Here is a 16,889-nt window from a genome sequence, read left to right as displayed (position 1 = left end):
ATAAACAAACAAAAAAAAACATCTAGGTATCTAAATTACATGTTTAAGAAAAAGTGGCCCACTTTACCTGCATTCACCCTAATGAAAAGATCTAGACTCTTGTGGTCTTCATGTTAAATACAGGAAATATGTCATATACTCTAGGAAGACAAATGCTCAAATAGAAAGACCACATGTGTGGTTATTACTTCCTTCTTGACAAAAGCGAAAAAGAATGAGTGATTGATGAAGAGCAAGTAGTTTAGATGTAGTTTAGATTGCTGGAGCTCAAACAGTGAAAATGGATTTATTAAATGTAGAAGAACTTTCTTGTCCTGTATGTCATGAAATCTTCAAGGCTCCCGTTTCATTATCATGCAGTCACAATGTCTGTAAAGAGTGTCTTCAACAGTTCTGGAGAACCAAGGAAAGTCAAGAGTGTCCTGTCTGTGGGAAAATAATCTCAAAAAATCCTTCCTGTAATCTTGTGTTAAAAACTTTGTGCAAGTCATTCCTGAAGGAGAGAAATGAGAAGTACTCAGCAGGGTCTGAGGAGATCTGCAGTTTACATGGTAAGAAACTCAAGCTTGTCTGTCTGGAGGACAACCAGCCTGTGTGTTCAGCATGCAGAGATACACAGAAATATGCTGAACAAACATTCAGACCCATCAGTGAAGTTGTTCCATCATATAAGGTAACACAGGTTTACATATGTTTACATGAAGATAAGCTTAAGTACAAGTGATCATATTTTAGAAATCTAAGTTGTCTAAATTTTCACTTTAAATTCTAGGAGGAGCTCAATACAGCACTGAATTCTTTACAAGAGAAACTTCAACAGAGAGAAAACATTAAAAGAGAGGTTGAGAAAACAGTTCAACATATCAAGGTGAGGACTGATTCTACTGACATATTACATGACTAAATATTGATTAAAACAGTTTAATCAATTTGTCAGCCAAATTACATGTTCCTTTATTGAATGTAACACAGATCATATTGGGTTTTCATGTCTTATAAGGACTTTCCATAGACGGGTTGGAATTTTTTTTAACTGTAAAAACTGTATATACCATAATAACCCTACCCCTAAATAGCTCTCACAGAAAATGTTCTGCAGTTTACATTTTCAAAATAAGACAACATCTTCTAGTATTATTTATAAGCTGTTTTCCACAAGGTCAAAAATGATAGAGCCCTGCACATGACATGCAGGAAAAAACCCAAATTGTGTGCACAATTTAATAATTCATTCCCTCGATGTGAATTGTTTGCTCAATTTACTAATTTGTTAAATTGTGTGCACTAAATAGTTTGTTCTACTTCCTGTCCACATTCTCGCAAAACTGTTGGACAGAGATGCTTTAAGTTTTATTTTGAGTTGGGAATGAGTTATAGAGACATTTTCAAAAACCTTGCAGCATTGCATGGAATCATTTTAAGTCTACTAATCATCTACTTCAATTTATGAGAATGCAGACAGGAAATAAACTAATTATTATTTGATTATTTCCTTTATACTTATGATAAGTATTGGGGAAAGTTACTTTTAAAAGTAATGCACTACATAATTGCATTACTTCCTTAAAAAACTAACTAATCATGTTACTTAGTTTCTTTTTATGGAAAGTAATGCATTACATTACTTTAGCATTACTTTTTCTAAACTGGGCTGGTCTTGCTTGTTTGTCTTTTTTTAAAAATTGGATTTTGGCAAATTCAGCAATAAAAAATAAATGTGATGTTTATAAAGTCATTTTTGATTATTAATATGGCTGAATTGGATTATTTACATTCAGCAGCAAAGACATTGGTTCATAAATTGGGATTAAACAGATAATGGATATTTGCATTATTTAACATTTATCGCAAGTTTGTGTTATATTCCGAGTTTGCATTTTACTTTGAGAAACAATAGTTCTGTAAATGCATATTCACACTTAGTCTAGAACTACAGTAACCATCATGTTTACATAGCGCACACAACACCTCTCCCTATTTCTCTTAACATGGGGACAGGAGAGCTAAATGGGAAAACAAAGTAACTGGCGTTACTTATTTGGAAAAGTAACTCAGATATTTTCTTCGAAATTAAAAAAGTAATGCGTTCATTTACTAGTTACTTGAAACAAGTAATCTGATTACGTATCTCGCATTACTTGTAATGCGTTACCCTCAACACTGCTTATGATTTACTTAAAACAAGGGCAAACATTATTCTTTTGTGCGCACAACTTACTTAAAAAGAGGAAACAAATGATCATATTGATCACACAATTTACTTAAAATGAGGGAACTAAATCATGCACACAATTCACGAGTTCCCACTTACATATAATTAGCTGGAGTATGTAAGCATGTTTGGCGTGCTGTCCGGGGAAGGGCTCCGAGCTCGGGAATGGCCCGAACCTAGAGTACCTAGGTAAAATTAGTCATAAGAGTAAAATTCTGTCATAATTCATTATTACCTGTCATTTTAATTTTCATATTTTAATTATAACACATTTAATTGCATTTATTTTTGTTCACGTTTTAATTTTAAATATGTTGAAGAGAACAGATGAGACTGCTTAACTTTTCATGTTCAACACCACACCCCGCAGTGCAATCGATTTTAATATATTCTCATTTTAATAAGCAATATTGTTCAGTAAATCCCAGTCATCTTTTGGTCCATGCTGTTTTCAGTCGATGACTAACGTGCGCCTCCCATCCAATAAATCGCAATGAAACAAAGTCTCAAATTTCAAATTCAATTTCATTAGGAAATTCAAGCAATAAATACCGTTTTGGCGCTCTTTGACATGATAGATTGTTGTAGCTTCTTACTACTACTGCGCCTGTGCGTAATGAAACGCAAAGCAAAAGGCAAAAGATTAGTAACAGTTTCGTTTTAGTTCTGGAGCAAGTGCTCTGTTGCCACACTGGAGCGCACTCGCCACCAACTGGACAGGGGTGGGAATTACAGCTAATAATTACACTAGATCACCATCTGTGTAATCTGTCAAAGTGACGGACGGCCTTCAGATTTTTCCGTCATTGCAACAAAAATTCCGTCAATAAAGGACAATTTTCGGTAAACGCAACCTATGATATACACATATATATCCGAGTCCTGAACGGGAGGTAACGTCCGATTCCGATCGAGTCTGAAACCACGTGATCGGGCCCGATTTCCGATCACGTGATCAGATCGGGACATCCCTACTAGAGACACAGAGCATTTGTTACAGCACTACTTAAGAAAGTTGTAGTTGTAGTTAACTAACCCACATTTAGCAGCTCACTCTTCATGCTGCTCTAGAATAAATTGCATCTCTGAAATTAAGTGACTTTGATTTGATTTCAGTCTCAAGCTGACTACACAGAGGATCAGATTAAAGAGCAGTTTAAGAAGCTTCGTCAGTTTCTCAGAAATAAAGAAGAAGCTACAATCACTGCACTGAGGGAGGAAGAGGAGCAGAAGAAGCAGACGATGAAGGAGAAGCTGGAGGACATAAACAGACACATCTCAGCTCTTTCACACACTATTAAAGACTTGGAGGAGACAATGAAAGCCAATGGCGTCTGCTTTCTAAAGGTCTGATTTCAGATCACCCATTGATTGATTCATTGATGATTGATAGATTTGTTGATGATAAATTGTGTGTTTTATTCTGCAGAAGTTTCCGGTCACGATGGAAAGGTGAGTGATCTGCTGGTGCCTCCATTCTCTTTGCTTCTGAAGCCAAAGTCACTGTAGTTCTTATTCCTGAATGTTATTCCAGAGTCCAGATGTCACTGCCGGATCCACAGACACCTTCTGGAGCTTTGATTCATGTGCCACGTTACTTGGGCAACCTGCCGTACAGAGTCTGGAAGAAGATGCTGAACTCTGTCCAAAAGAGTAAGTCTGGAGATGATCTGTGCCGTTACACACACACACTGGAAATGATGCAGGGGGAAGATTTACAGATTTTAGCATAATTTGTAAATAACCAGATGAGCTAGTACAACAAAATAAGGTGTAAACAAGAGAAGAACATGACATTTACAGTTCCCTGTCACTTTCAACATAATTTCAGTGACCAACAAATTGGGAATCTCACCAGAGATACCAATCTACTTCGAGTATAAACTAAACAAGCCAATTTGCATGCAATATTTGAATCTGACTGCCACGGCCTGCAGCGTGGGTTTAGGTATCAGATGCAATGTATACTTAGCTTTTATACATACGAAAATGGAAGTTGAATCTGCCATTTTGAATCGGCGACATTTTCCTCTCACTATGTGATTACATGTGCTCTGTGTAAAGTTATAATGCTGCGGGAGTGCTTACTTACCACATAAGTTCAGGCGCTTGTCAAGTGATGCTCAGGATCTGTAAATCATTCGGCATCATCAGCGCAGTCATTTCTCCATTATTCACCATCATCAGTGCAGTCATCTCTCTGTTTATGTGGTAAGTGAAATCCTATGTACTGCAATGTAACAGGCTACCGCTAGCATTAAGCTAACCGTGTCCCTTCAGTGACTCGCCTTATTTTACTGATGCACTGACAGTGGTCTTTTGCAAACAGCAGATTTATATAAGAAGGAGGAAATGGTGGTGTTTGAGTCTCACAGTGTGTCATGTCCATGTACTGAACTGTTATTATTCAACTATGCCAAGGTAAATACAGTTTTCCATTCTATGGCACCTTTAAGTGTTTCTGAATAAGCCAGTTCTTTGGGAAAAGCCTCTTTTGTGGTGTTGGGGTGAAAGCACTGCAGCGGTGGTCACAATCTCATAAGTGCTAATCTTTGAGAGTGTTCACTGATAAGAGAACTACTTCCCTTAAAGAGCATTAAACGGGTGTGACGTTGCACCTTTTTAAAAATGACATTCCATCCGTGTGTTTCTGGATGCGGTCATTACCTGGTGCTGGCAAATGCTGCCTCACATGTCTGGGCATTAGGGTTGCCACCCGTCCCTTAAAATACGGAATCGTCCCGTATTTGAGAATGAAATTGCGCGTCTCGTTTTGAATCAATACGAGACGGCTTTTGTCCCGTATTTTTTATCATTTTTTTAAAGCAGCGTCTCATGCAAATCATCCCACACGCGTTTTATGAAGATGCCTCCTTTCCTACTTTTGATTGGGTAATACTTGATGTCATCGTTAGTTTGATTAGTCTTTTTAACTGTCCAGTGAGGAGGGCGGGTCTTTTAAGCAGAGTCTGCCAAGTCTAAAAATGGCAGAAGATGCTTCTCCAGGTAACCCCCCCGTGTCTTAAAGTTTCAGAGCTTAAACGCAAGAAAGGTTCCTTTCAGGGGCGGACTGGCCATCGGGAAAACCGGGAGAATTCCCGGTGGCCTAGCAGCCAATTTGGCCCGTTGCCATTTTTTTATTTATATTTTATTTTCATATATATTGTTGTTTCTGTTGCCTGCCGAATGTACTAAAGTGATTATTTCCAAATTCGCCATTCAATAATAAAACTCTTAATAAATCGTAATCCGGTTCGTCTTGACTGACAATGCAATTCGCCTCACTCACGCTCGCTCCGCCCATCTGCGCGTCCGCCAAAAGAATGCAAGACTCGAGAATAGAGCACCCAGGTGGAGCAGAGAGGCAAAATTGTCCTGTTCAGGACATCATTTACAGGTCAGATACATTTGTAAATAGACTATTGTAGTTTTGTCTTTGTTTACTTAGTTAAGCATTAAACTGCTTGCAAATATTATCAATACCAGTCAGTTTGCTGCAAAATTAACAAAATTACATAACTGTTATAAAGAGTTGGAACTTAGCAGACAAATATTCACATTGTTTTATAACAAGTTTAGATGGAGCTAAAAACCATGGTTTCTATAGTTAAACTATGGTAAAAAAAAAAAAAAAAAAAAACTATGCCAAAAAACAAAACAAAAAAAAACACGGATACTACTATACTTTTACCATAGGCCTAAAAAAACCTTTAATTATTTTGCATGGCACCAGCCAATGGATTTAAACTTTTTTAATGTGATAATGATAATGGCTATATATATATATATATATATATATATATATATATATATATATATATATATGTAGAGGGCACTTTCCCTGCATTCTCTATCTCTGGGTCCCAAGTGGGCTCAGAGAGCAGTGAACAGTATAGAACAACACCACTCTCATCCACCTCTATCACCAGCAGGCAGCAGTGGGCAGTTCGAGAGCACAACCAATCTTTCTTAAAGGGGTCCTATTATGCTCCTTTACAAAGTCTTTAATTTGTTTTTGAGGTGTACTTGAACATGCTGACATGCTTAGTTGTTCGAAAAACGCATTATTTTTCACATAATTTACATTATTACAATAGCTTTCTCCCCAGGCTGGCACAAACGGCTCGATTAGTTCCGGGTCCTGCCTTCCGAAAAGTCAAAAGTATTGTGATTGGTCAGAATGTCCTATTAGACCCTTTGCAGTCAGTAGAACTAAAGATTCTATCTATGAAAACTTTGCTACTGGTTGCTTTTGGCCTCCATCAAGAGGGAAGGGGACCTGCAGGCATTTTCGGTTGACAAATCATGTTTAGCCCACTGGATAGTGAAAGCCATCACCTTTGCTTACCAAGCTCAAAGCATGCGCTGCCTACTCAGATTGCAAGCTCACTCTACCAGAAGTATTTCTTCCTGCTTTACTGACAGATATTTGTAGAGCTGTGGGCTGGGTGACATCCAACATGTTTGCTACATTTTGTAGTGTTCATGTTGAGCCAGTATCCTCATGTATTCTCCATTAATCCTTGAACATGGGTCATGACCCGGGGCTGTACCATCGCTGAGCAGTCAGAACACCGTCTCGGCTCATCAGCAAAAATCTGAGTATGTGTTGCACTTGTTTGCCAATTTATACCTATACTGCAGAGCATTGCAGTTAGATGTAAATATTGTATGCCAATGTGCAATGGCATGCAATATTTAGTTTATACTCAAAGTAGATTGGTCTCTCTGGTGAGATTCCCAATTCCTCATAAAAGCACCTTTTGATATTGTCTCTTCAGCTCCTCTGACTCTGGATCCAAACACGGCTCATCCACATCTCATCCTGTCTGATGCTCTGACCAGTGTGAGATACATCTGGGACAAACAACCGCTTCCTGATAATCCAGAGAGATTTGACATCTGTGGGTGTGTTCTGGGTGCAGAGGGTTTTAACTTTGGAAAACACTGGTGGGAAGTGGAGGTTAAAGAGAGTGAATGTTGGAGTCTTGGAGTAACTACAGAATCAAACCAAAGAAAGGGACGTGGTTTCTTTAAGACTGATGTTTGGTGTGTGCAGTATGATCCGTACAGACTGCTAGGGTCTGGTTTTCCTGTTAGACAGGAGCTTGAGTATGTGAGAGTTGATCTGGACTATGACAGAGGTAAAGTGTCATTCTCTGATCCTGTAACTAACACACATCTTCATACATTTAGAACCACCTTCACTGACGTAATCTTTCCATTTTTCTGTAATCTTGATGAACTTAACTATCTAAGGATTTTACCAGTAAATCTGTAAAAGCATCCCTGATCATATGCATAAAGCTGCTCAGAGTAAAATTGTAGTCTTAAGGATTTAAAAATTTCAAGAATCATGCTATTTAGCTCATGTCTGTTATTTTATTTTGATGAAGTGAAAATGCATTTATATATTGCACTTTTGCATATGATGCATAGAGTATACTCACATTTAGACTTAATGTAGTTTACAATATGTACACTGTTTAGAGGGCATTGTTCAGCAGGAATAGTAATCTATAACCTATAAATCATAAAGTAACCTGTTATTAAAATATTTTTTTTTTTTTGCATTGTAATAAATCACAAACAAATGAATGGTGTCATATGATGTGTCATATGGTGTCATATGATGGCTGAGGGTGGCCATTTTGGCTATATATAGCTCTATTTCGAGAATATTTAGGTGTGATCAGCACTTACAGGGATTAAAAAAATAAAAATGTTAAATTTTGTCATCATTTACTCACCCTCATGTTGTTCCAAACCTGTATAAGTTTCTTTCGTTATGCTGAACACATAATATATTTCAAAGAATGCTGGTAATCATATAGTTCATGGTCCCTATTGACTTCCATAGTATTTCTTGGTTCTTTAAATTTTTAAAAATATCTTCTTTTGTGTTCAATATAAGAAAGAAGCATATAAAGGTTTGGAATGACATGAGGGTGAGTAAATTATGACAACATTTTTGGTTGAACTACTCCTTTAAGAATCTGTCTTAGACTTTGCTGAAGGTTGCTTCTATTTTCTTTATACAAAACTTGTACTCTTCTACTGATCATACATATTTAGTTTGTTAAAGTCTAAATTTCGTAAAATGTAACTTAACATATTGTACAAAATGTCCCATTGTACAAATAAGACTCACTATTGTTATTGTTAGTACATGAGCAAAGAGTGTCTATGTTCACAATTATTTAACAAACAATCCACATACTATTAAACAGATGCATACACTCAATCCTCACAACACATCTTACTGTTGCAAATACAAAATTCTATAAATTATACAGTACACTCGCTTTACACTAATATAAACAATATTATTAGCCAGCCTTACCAAACATTTTTAGATAAGCTAATTCATGTAACTTCTTAAGTGGCTAACTTACAGTCTTTGAGCGATATGACAATATTTATCATCCACAGCATTAATTATAACAACACACAACTGTGTTTGTGTTTAAAGCTCTGGGTCTGTTCAGATGTATGTCCAGTTTGGGGCACTCAGGCCTGTCAGTCAGAAGAAAGTTGTTTGTTTTTTGTGTTTTGTAGTTTCACGTGTGACTTATGGCAGGTGAGGTAATAAACTGAAATGTTGAAGATAAAACAAATCAGACATACAGTACATATTTAAGTCATCTGAACTGATGGACAAGTTAAACAGAACACTAAAGAGATAAGATATACATTTATCAAGATAGAGAATTTGATAGAATCCTTTAAAATATTTACTTAAATGAAATAAAATTATTACTTACTGTAATTTCTCTAGTTTACACTGTGGATTCTCCAGCAGATCTGAGAGCAGTTTCACTCCTGAATCTCCTGGTTTATTAGAGCTCAAATTTAGCTCTCTTAGGTTTGAGGAGTTTGATCTTAGAGCTGAAGCCAGAACAGCACAACCGTTCTCTCCAATACTGCAGTCAGACAGCCTACAAAGAAAAAGAGGGCAACATGTAATAATTACAAATAAACAAACAAATAAATGCTGGATGAGGTAAAAATAACTGATACATCCCAAAAAAGTATTATAAGTGAGAAAGTATGGGTGTTTATTTTTGTGACTATGGTGGTGACGCCTATACATCTGTGTTGTATTTCATGCACACAAACACAATGCAGACACCGGGGCTTTTTAACTTTTCTTATTAATTTTTTGTAAGAAAACAGATGTCGGACAAATTAAACAAAAACAAAAAGAAAGAAGATAAAAGAAGATTATTCCAAGGGGATTTGATAGAATATTTTCAAATAATTACTAAAATAAAATAAAAAATAATAATAATCAATTACTGAAGTTTCTCCAGTTTACAGTGTGGATCCTCCAGTACATCAGACAACAGCTTCACGCCTGAATCTCCTGGTTTATTAGAGCTGAGGTTCAGTTCTCTCAGGTGTAAGGAGTTTGATCTCAGAGCTGAAGCAAGAACAGCAAAACCTTGCTCTTCAATATCACAGCTTTGTAACCTGCAGAGAGAAAGAAAATCCATCCTTACATTCTTTCCACACATTCAACAGGTAAAATGACTTGATGGGCAACAAAGTGTTTTACTAAGGTGTCCAATAAACAATAAGCACTGGACTGTGTGATGCAACGCAGGTAATATAAGTAACATATCAGATGCCATTGTGAAAAGATGCTGGTGCCTCAACCAGCTGTGCCCCTGGCAGCTGTAATCAATAATGCAGTTCCAGATCATCATATACAACTGGAACTGGTTCTGTATAAATAGGACAGAGATATAAACACAGAGAGGAAGAATACTTGAGAGATGAATAATTGTGTCTCCTTTGCCTTTCACAGAAAGTGGTTACAATTGCAGGAGCGTTCCATTGCAAACCTCTGCATTCGTGTCTCATTCTCCAACATCCCAGTATAGACAGGAAAATGTTCCTGGCATGGAAAATGTTATCTGGCATCCCAAGATAAGGGGGCAAAATTAAACTAAATATACAACTGTCACAATTGAAGGGAAATCTGAAAATGAATACATTACATTTAGATGTGCTCACAATGGCATCAAAAATGTCTACTAAGAACTTTTTTGACAGCATTGAACATTAGAGCCAATTATGCTGAACGTATGACTTTAGATTAGATGAAGAAAAAATTAGAAAAACACAGGTGTCATTGACTGATTTTTGCGCTCTTATGGATTCTCTTTTCACAAACAATGACTATTTGATGTTTATTTTAAAGGAGCTGTTTATTCTTTTTAGCTACGTGTGGATTCCGAAGGTGATTATGACAGGTATTGATTAGAGATGTTCTGATACCCTTTTTCCCTTCCCGATACCAATTCTGATACCTGTGCTCAGGGTATCGGCCGATACCGAGTACTAATCCGATATCTGGGTATGTATTTGTATATACAGCTGTAGATACTACTAACTCTGTATGAATTGATAGAATTATTTTATGGTGTGCTTCATACTTATCCCTTAATAAAACAAAAATATACAGTGATATATACAGGGAACTAGAGTATTTTTATTATCTGACATACATATGACAGTAATATTTTTTATATAGTTAGAAATACTAATCTGATTTTCTGACATACACCAGCCTGGTTTATAATAGAGAATTTTAAGCATAATTTTCACTAGATATCGCAGCAACCTTATTCATTGTGTGGCGAATTTAAATGCTTGTCACTGGATGTCGCAGCAGTAACAGTGTTGCAAAATCAACAATGGCTCCCGAATAAAGCAGTTCTGGGTTCGTGCAAGTTTGTTTGCCTTGCGGTCCAAGCTGATAAACGGACAGCGCCGAGCAGCTCAAACATTGCGCGTTAGTTTCACTTTTGTTTCGCCAGCCGTTTGATGTTTGTCCTCTGAAACAGGAAAGTCAGCGCTTATGAGTTGAAAAACGCGTTGGTTGCGCCAGTGCCAGTGCGACAAAAATTAGTCGCAGCAGCAGAAAAAATGGTCACAGTCTGGAGCTCTGTTATATTACTGCAAGTGTCACACGTGCTTCAGTACGAGTCGTTAACAAAATCACGTGAGAGAGACACGCAGAATTCACATTTAAACAGTTGGTTTGCGCCTTAATATTAGTCATATCGCAATTTGATTTAAGTGTAATGACCTACCTTTGATTAATGCATCCAAACTTTGACAAATTACGTGACATTCCGCGTTAAACTGTTAATTCCGTTTTATGACTGGATTCCGTGATTCCGTCCATGTTTTCCGCATCATAGAAATCATAAGGCCCCATAAGGAGACATGTCGTTTTACTGGCTGGTTGGTCCAGTCTGAAATACTGCCAAACAGCGGATATACTGCTAGCACGTTTGTATTACTTCTTCGCTGTGGTTGCTTGTGGCAACACATTACAACTTCCTGTGTTTGCATTCTGAGCAGTGAAGAATAACTGGCTTCCGATTTGCTAGCAGGAATAACTTAGGTCTTGTTTAAGAAAAAGCTATCGGATCGCTACGTGGGTCCAAGTACTTGCCGATTCCGATGCTAGAATTTTTTGTGGTATCGGCGGCATTTCCGATACTAGTATCGGAATCGGAACAACCCTAGTATTGATACAGACCTGAAGATTCAATTCTGGTATAAATATTAACTCTTGAGTTTGATTAATCACTGATCTTGAATGAGTATCAGTTCATTTGGAAATATTTCAAGTACATTTCTGGAGGGTTAACTTTTTTCCATTTTAACAAAAAACATAACTCAGTCAGCTTTGCTGAATGGGAGGAATGCTACAAATAATCTTTAGTGGCTCTTTTTACACTAACATTAACTGAAAAAAGCATAAACTAAAAGATCTACCTTAGCATTTATGAACCAGTATCGAGATTCTCAAATGTTAAAGCTTGCACTTAATTAGGAATATTTTTACCCAGCTAAATAAGTAAGTAAGGAAAAGCTCCAGATCTCGAATAACCTCCTCAAATGAAAAGGCTTGATGAATTCTTCAGCCAGATAAGAGTAGATAAGTGTAGACAGCTGCAGGCATTTAATTTCTCCCAAGGATGTTTTTTTTATCCATGTTTAGTTTGATTAAGACACATATTTTATATATATTTAGAAATACGACAACAGTAAAATTTCCCACACAGAAATTGCACTCTCATAGTATTTGGGAATATTCACACATAATTTAAACACATAATCACATTATGTCAGATATAAAAATCAAACATTTTAGAATCAAATGCAACATCATGGTTGCTTAAACCTATGAGCATTAAGGTGTGTCATTAGGAAGTTGTTTCCCATCATGTTTTTGGTCAGCATACTCGGGGGAGAGCAATTGCGCTCGACTGCACGACCGACTCGCTGCCTCAAGAGATTTTTGGCATATGTCAGCATGACACCAGAGCAAGCTGAGCGTCAATCAGACACATTTCTAATTGTCATGCCTCTCAAGTGATAACTGGTGATCTGTTTTGCACAAATTTTGCTCATCTCAAAGAAGACCATAGACAGGGAGATGTAGGAATTACAGTCAATCTCAAATCACTCTGTCACTAAGCAAAGAGGGAAGACACCTTCCAGTTCTCTAATGACTGCAGGAGATTAAACAGCATTTCAATGTTCAGATACCCCATGCCTCAGATGGACAGTCTGAAGCTGACCCACTGAATATGGCCCAGTGTGTCTTGATTCTTGACTTTAATAGGGGATGATAAGGTTTCTTAACCCTGTTCCATGGGGCACAGAACAGTATACATTTTGAATGCTTCACTTATTTAACCCATCCATTTCATGTCTTGGAGTATCTACTAATGAGCTGATGATTTGATTCTGGCATTTTTGATTAGAAAGACTTAGAAAATCTGTACTGTTGGTGTGCATCCAGGAGCAAGGTTGGGAAACACTGCCCTAATGTATGGGAAAAGATGGCTTTCAGCACACTATCCAACCATTTGCAGTAATGGGTGAAACAGATATAGAAGAGAGAGGTGAAATAATACAACCCACTATTTTAAAATATGACAAAAATAGTAATACTCACAGTAGTTTCTCCAGGTTACAGAGTGGATCCTTTAATAGATCGGAGAGCAACATAACTCCGGAGACACCTGGTTTATTCCAGCTCACATCCAGTTCTCTCAGGTGTGAGGTGTTGAATCTCAGAGCAGAAACAAGAGCATCAAAACCCTCCTCTCCAATGCTGCAGTTGTACAGCCTGCAGAGAGAAAGAAAAATATATGCTCATACTTACACAACTGTGACTTATGTGTCCAGTAAGCAGTGATTGTTTGTTGTAGTGTTTATAACAAAATACAAGGATAAACAGCCAGTGCAGGACAGAAAATATCAAACAAGACAAAGACAAAAAAAATCTAATTGTAAAACAAGACCTGCTCTGATTATCTTAGTCTACAAGTCATTACTGCAATGTAATTTGTAGTATGTTATTTCCACTCATAGTTTGTAACTACTGATTGCATTGAAAATACACAATACTTACTTTAATGTCTTGAGTTTACAGTGAGAGTTCTTTAGTCCATCAGAGAGCAGCTTCATTCCTGAATCCTGCAGGTCATTGTGACTCAGGTTCAGCACGCTCAAATTTCTAAGAGCTTTGGCCAAAGCTGAACAGCTTCTCCATGTGAGAAAACAGCTACTTAGACTAAGAGAAAGCATAATAACAACTGTGTGTTAAATTTCATTATTAAACTGTATATTAAAGTAACAATACAGTTTTATAAATCATATAAACAGTAAAAACATACTGTAGTGTAAATGAAACAAAATAAAAGTTATAATGAAAGTGACACTGCAACTTAAATTTTGTATTCTGGATTCAATATTTATTATTTTTAGTGTTTAAAATACATTAAATAGTAAAGCCATGTAAATACTCACTTTGCTTTTCTGCATACTTTGACCACAGGTAGCAGCCTCAGAAGACCTTCTTCTGATTGATGGTATTTACTTAGTTCAAACTCATTAAGCTCCTCTTCTGAGTTCAGGATCACAAACACCAAAGCTGACCACTGATCAGAAGAGAGCTTAAGATCAGCAAGACGATTAACACGAGTTCCTTTCAAGTATGTTTGGACTTCTTGCTGTAGAAAATGATCATTCAGTTCATTCAGACAGTGAAACAGATTGATGGATTTTTCTGGGGAGGGATTTTCTCTGATCTTCTCCTTAATGTACTCAATTACTTCCAGAATGCTGTGAGTTGTGTTTCTGGCTTGTGTAAATAGACTTCGCAAGAGTCTCTGATTGGCCTCCAGAGAGAGACCCAGAAGAAACCGCAGATAAAGATCCAAGTGTCCATTCTCACTCTGCAAAGCCTTGTCCACTTCCTTTTTTTGAAAAGTGGTTATTTCTGACTTAAGTTTCTCATTGGAAACAAAGGACAGAAACCTGAATAAAGCAGCAAAAAACTCCTGAATGCTCAGATGCACAAAGCTGTACACTTTCCCCAGATACAACCCAATCTCCTCTCTGAAGATCTGGGTAAAAACTCCTGAGTACACAGACGCTTCTCTGACATCAATGCCACATTGTCTCAGGTCCTCCTCATAGAAAATTAGGTTGCCTGTTTCCAGTTGTTCAAACGCCAGTTTTCCTAGTGAAAAAATGGTTCTTCTGGCCTGCTGAAGATCTACCTCACTTCTCTCATCATACTTCTGGGTCTTCAGTTTGGTCTGAAAGATCAGGAAGTGTGTGAACATTTGAGTGAGAGTTTTGGGGATCTCTGAGATGTCTGCTTTTTTCAATATTTTCTCTAGAACAGTGGCTGAAATCCAGCAAAAGACTGGTATGTGGCACATGATGTACAGGCTCCTTGATGATTTGATATGTGTGATGATTTTATTGGCTAGACTCTGATCATTTATCTTTTTCCTGAAATAAATTTCTTTCTGAGGATCACTGAATCCTTGTACCACTGTAACCTGATCAACACACTCTGGAGGGATCTGACTGGCTGCTGCTGGTCGAGAGGTTATCCATATGAGCGCAGAAGGAAGCAACTTTCCTTTAATGAGGTTGGTCAGCAGCACATCCACTGAAGCTGAGTGTGTGACATCAGACAACGTCTCATTGGTTTGGAAATTTAAAGGAAGTCGACACTCATCGAGTCCATCAAAGATAAACATAATTTTGTAATGATCAAGGTCTGTTGATCTCAATTCTTGTATATCTGAGAAAAATCGGTGGAGAAGCTGCACTAGACTGATATTTTCCTCCTTCATTAAATTCAGCTCCCTGAAAGGAAGTGGAAATATGAGGTGCACATCGTGGTTTGCTTTTTCCTCAGCCCAGTCCAGAACAAACTTCTGTACTGACACTGTTTTTCCAATGCCAGCAACTCCATTTGTCAGCACATTTCTGATGGGTTTGTATTGTCCAGGTGAGGGTTTAAAGATGTCATTGCATTTAATTGGTATTTCCTGCTTCTCTAGCCTTCTGAACATCTCAATCTGTCTCACCTCATGTTCATTATTGACCTCTCCACTGTTTCCCTCTGTGATGAAGATTTCTGTATAGATCTCACTCAAAAGTGTTAAGTTCCCTCGATATGGTATTCCATCATTTAGCCACTGGAATTTCTCTCCCAGTCTGGATTTGTGTTTATGCAGGCACATAGGAGCAGGTTCTGATGAAAACAACAGAAACTATAATTAAATAGAGTACGTATTGCCATGCTTTATATTCCGAGTGACTTACAGTACAAGAGATAAATTTTTTGTACATTTCAAACACATGACTTTGGCATTTTTAAAATCATACTCTACCAATAAAAAACAAACAAACATTTGTTTGGTTTTGGTTTTGTTTCTTGTCTTTTGTTTTGTAGTTTTGTTCCTGATTTTTTTATGAGGTTCACAGTTCTCTCATATGATCATGTCATGTGGAGTGTTTGACTCGAAGAAGCACTGTCGACCAATCGGTGTATGACATGAAAGTACCACGAGAGCAAGTAAAGGGAAGACAGCTCTGTAAGCTTTCAAAATGCTCTCACGGTACTTTGATGTCATATACTGATCGGTCATTTGACTAAATTGAACACATCTCATCATCTTGCTTTATGTGTTATGCTTTTATTGATTGATCGTGTCATTTACAGTGCTACTTTATCTGTATCTGATTTAGTTGAAGTCATCTGAGTTGAAATCTGTGAGAAATATAACAACCCAAAAACAAAATAACTAATAATAATAAGCAAACTATTATAGGAGCATTAGCCATGTAGGCAGGGATGTGTCATATGGCGTATAACGTCGACTAGTTGATGTTGTCTCGATTTTTATCACATAAATGTCAACTTAAAAAAATCTGAAGTCGTTCAACTCCTATAATTTATATTAAAGGAAACATGAGGAATATATATATATATATATATATATATATATATATATATATATATATATATATATATATATATATATATACACACACACATACATTCCTCATGTTTCCTTTGTCAAGCTTTGATGTTGTACCCCACTTTTGGTGACTCTTGTCAGGCCTGCTCTGGTCAAGTTAAGTTACTTGTTTGATTCTGTTTACTTTGTGTTGGTTTCGTTTATTGTTAATGCACTTGGGTTAAGATTAACTTACCTACAGTGTACTTTGTTACACCTAATTCTAAGGGGTATTCCAGAAAGCAGGTTATTTGACTTGGTAAGGTTGGGTAAGTTCAAAATTCAATTTTCAGTTCCAAAAAGATTTTGGTTAATCAACT

The 16,889-nt window shown here is 37.0% G+C and overlaps 2 protein-coding genes across 2 annotated transcripts; one reads left to right on the top strand and one right to left on the bottom strand.

Moving 5' to 3' along the window:
- Positions 1 to 280: 280 nt before the first annotated feature.
- On the top strand, positions 281 to 7,493 carry LOC141302349 (nuclear factor 7, brain-like). Its single transcript, XM_073832399.1, has 6 exons — positions 281 to 673; positions 773 to 868; positions 3,329 to 3,559; positions 3,642 to 3,664; positions 3,747 to 3,865; positions 6,994 to 7,493. The coding sequence occupies exons 1-6, from the start codon at positions 281 to 283 to the stop codon at positions 7,491 to 7,493; spliced, it is 1,362 nt and encodes a 453-aa protein (XP_073688500.1).
- Positions 7,494 to 7,594: 101 nt separating this feature from the next.
- Positions 7,595 to 15,794, bottom strand: LOC141302387 (NLR family CARD domain-containing protein 3-like). The gene is made up of 6 exons (XM_073832422.1): positions 14,054 to 15,794; positions 13,656 to 13,817; positions 13,197 to 13,370; positions 9,512 to 9,685; positions 8,977 to 9,150; positions 7,595 to 8,805 (listed from the first exon to the last, which is right to left on the bottom strand). The coding sequence occupies exons 1-6, from the start codon at positions 15,787 to 15,789 to the stop codon at positions 8,784 to 8,786; spliced, it is 2,442 nt and encodes an 813-aa protein (XP_073688523.1). The 5' UTR covers positions 15,790 to 15,794; the 3' UTR covers positions 7,595 to 8,783.
- Between the last annotated feature and the right edge of the window lie 1,095 nt (positions 15,795 to 16,889).

This window comes from Garra rufa, unplaced genomic scaffold, assembly GCF_049309525.1.
Source record: "Garra rufa unplaced genomic scaffold, GarRuf1.0 hap1_unplaced_001, whole genome shotgun sequence".
In the NCBI taxonomy this organism is placed as follows: domain Eukaryota; kingdom Metazoa; phylum Chordata; class Actinopteri; order Cypriniformes; family Cyprinidae; genus Garra; species Garra rufa.
Note: the sequence above shows the minus strand (reverse complement) of the source record. Positions and strands in the feature narration are given on the sequence as shown.

Coding starts and splice junctions, on each gene's coding strand:
- LOC141302349 (XM_073832399.1), top strand. CDS start 281: ATGGATTTATTAAATGTAGAAGAACTTTCTTGTCCTGTATGTCATGAA. Junction 869..3,328: donor AAACAGTTCAACATATCAAG/GTGAGGACTGAT, acceptor ATTTGATTTCAG/TCTCAAGCTGACTACACAGA. Junction 3,560..3,641: donor ATGGCGTCTGCTTTCTAAAG/GTCTGATTTCAG, acceptor TTTATTCTGCAG/AAGTTTCCGGTCACGATGGA.
- LOC141302387 (XM_073832422.1), bottom strand. CDS start 15,789: ATGTGCCTGCATAAACACAAATCCAGACTGGGAGAGAAATTCCAGTGG. Junction 13,818..14,053: donor AAAGTATGCAGAAAAGCAAA/GTGAGTATTTAC, acceptor GCTTTCTCTTAG/TCTAAGTAGCTGTTTTCTCA. Junction 9,151..9,511: donor TGTAAACTGGAGAAACTTCA/GTAATTGATTAT, acceptor TTTTCTTTGTAG/GCTGTCTGACTGCAGTATTG.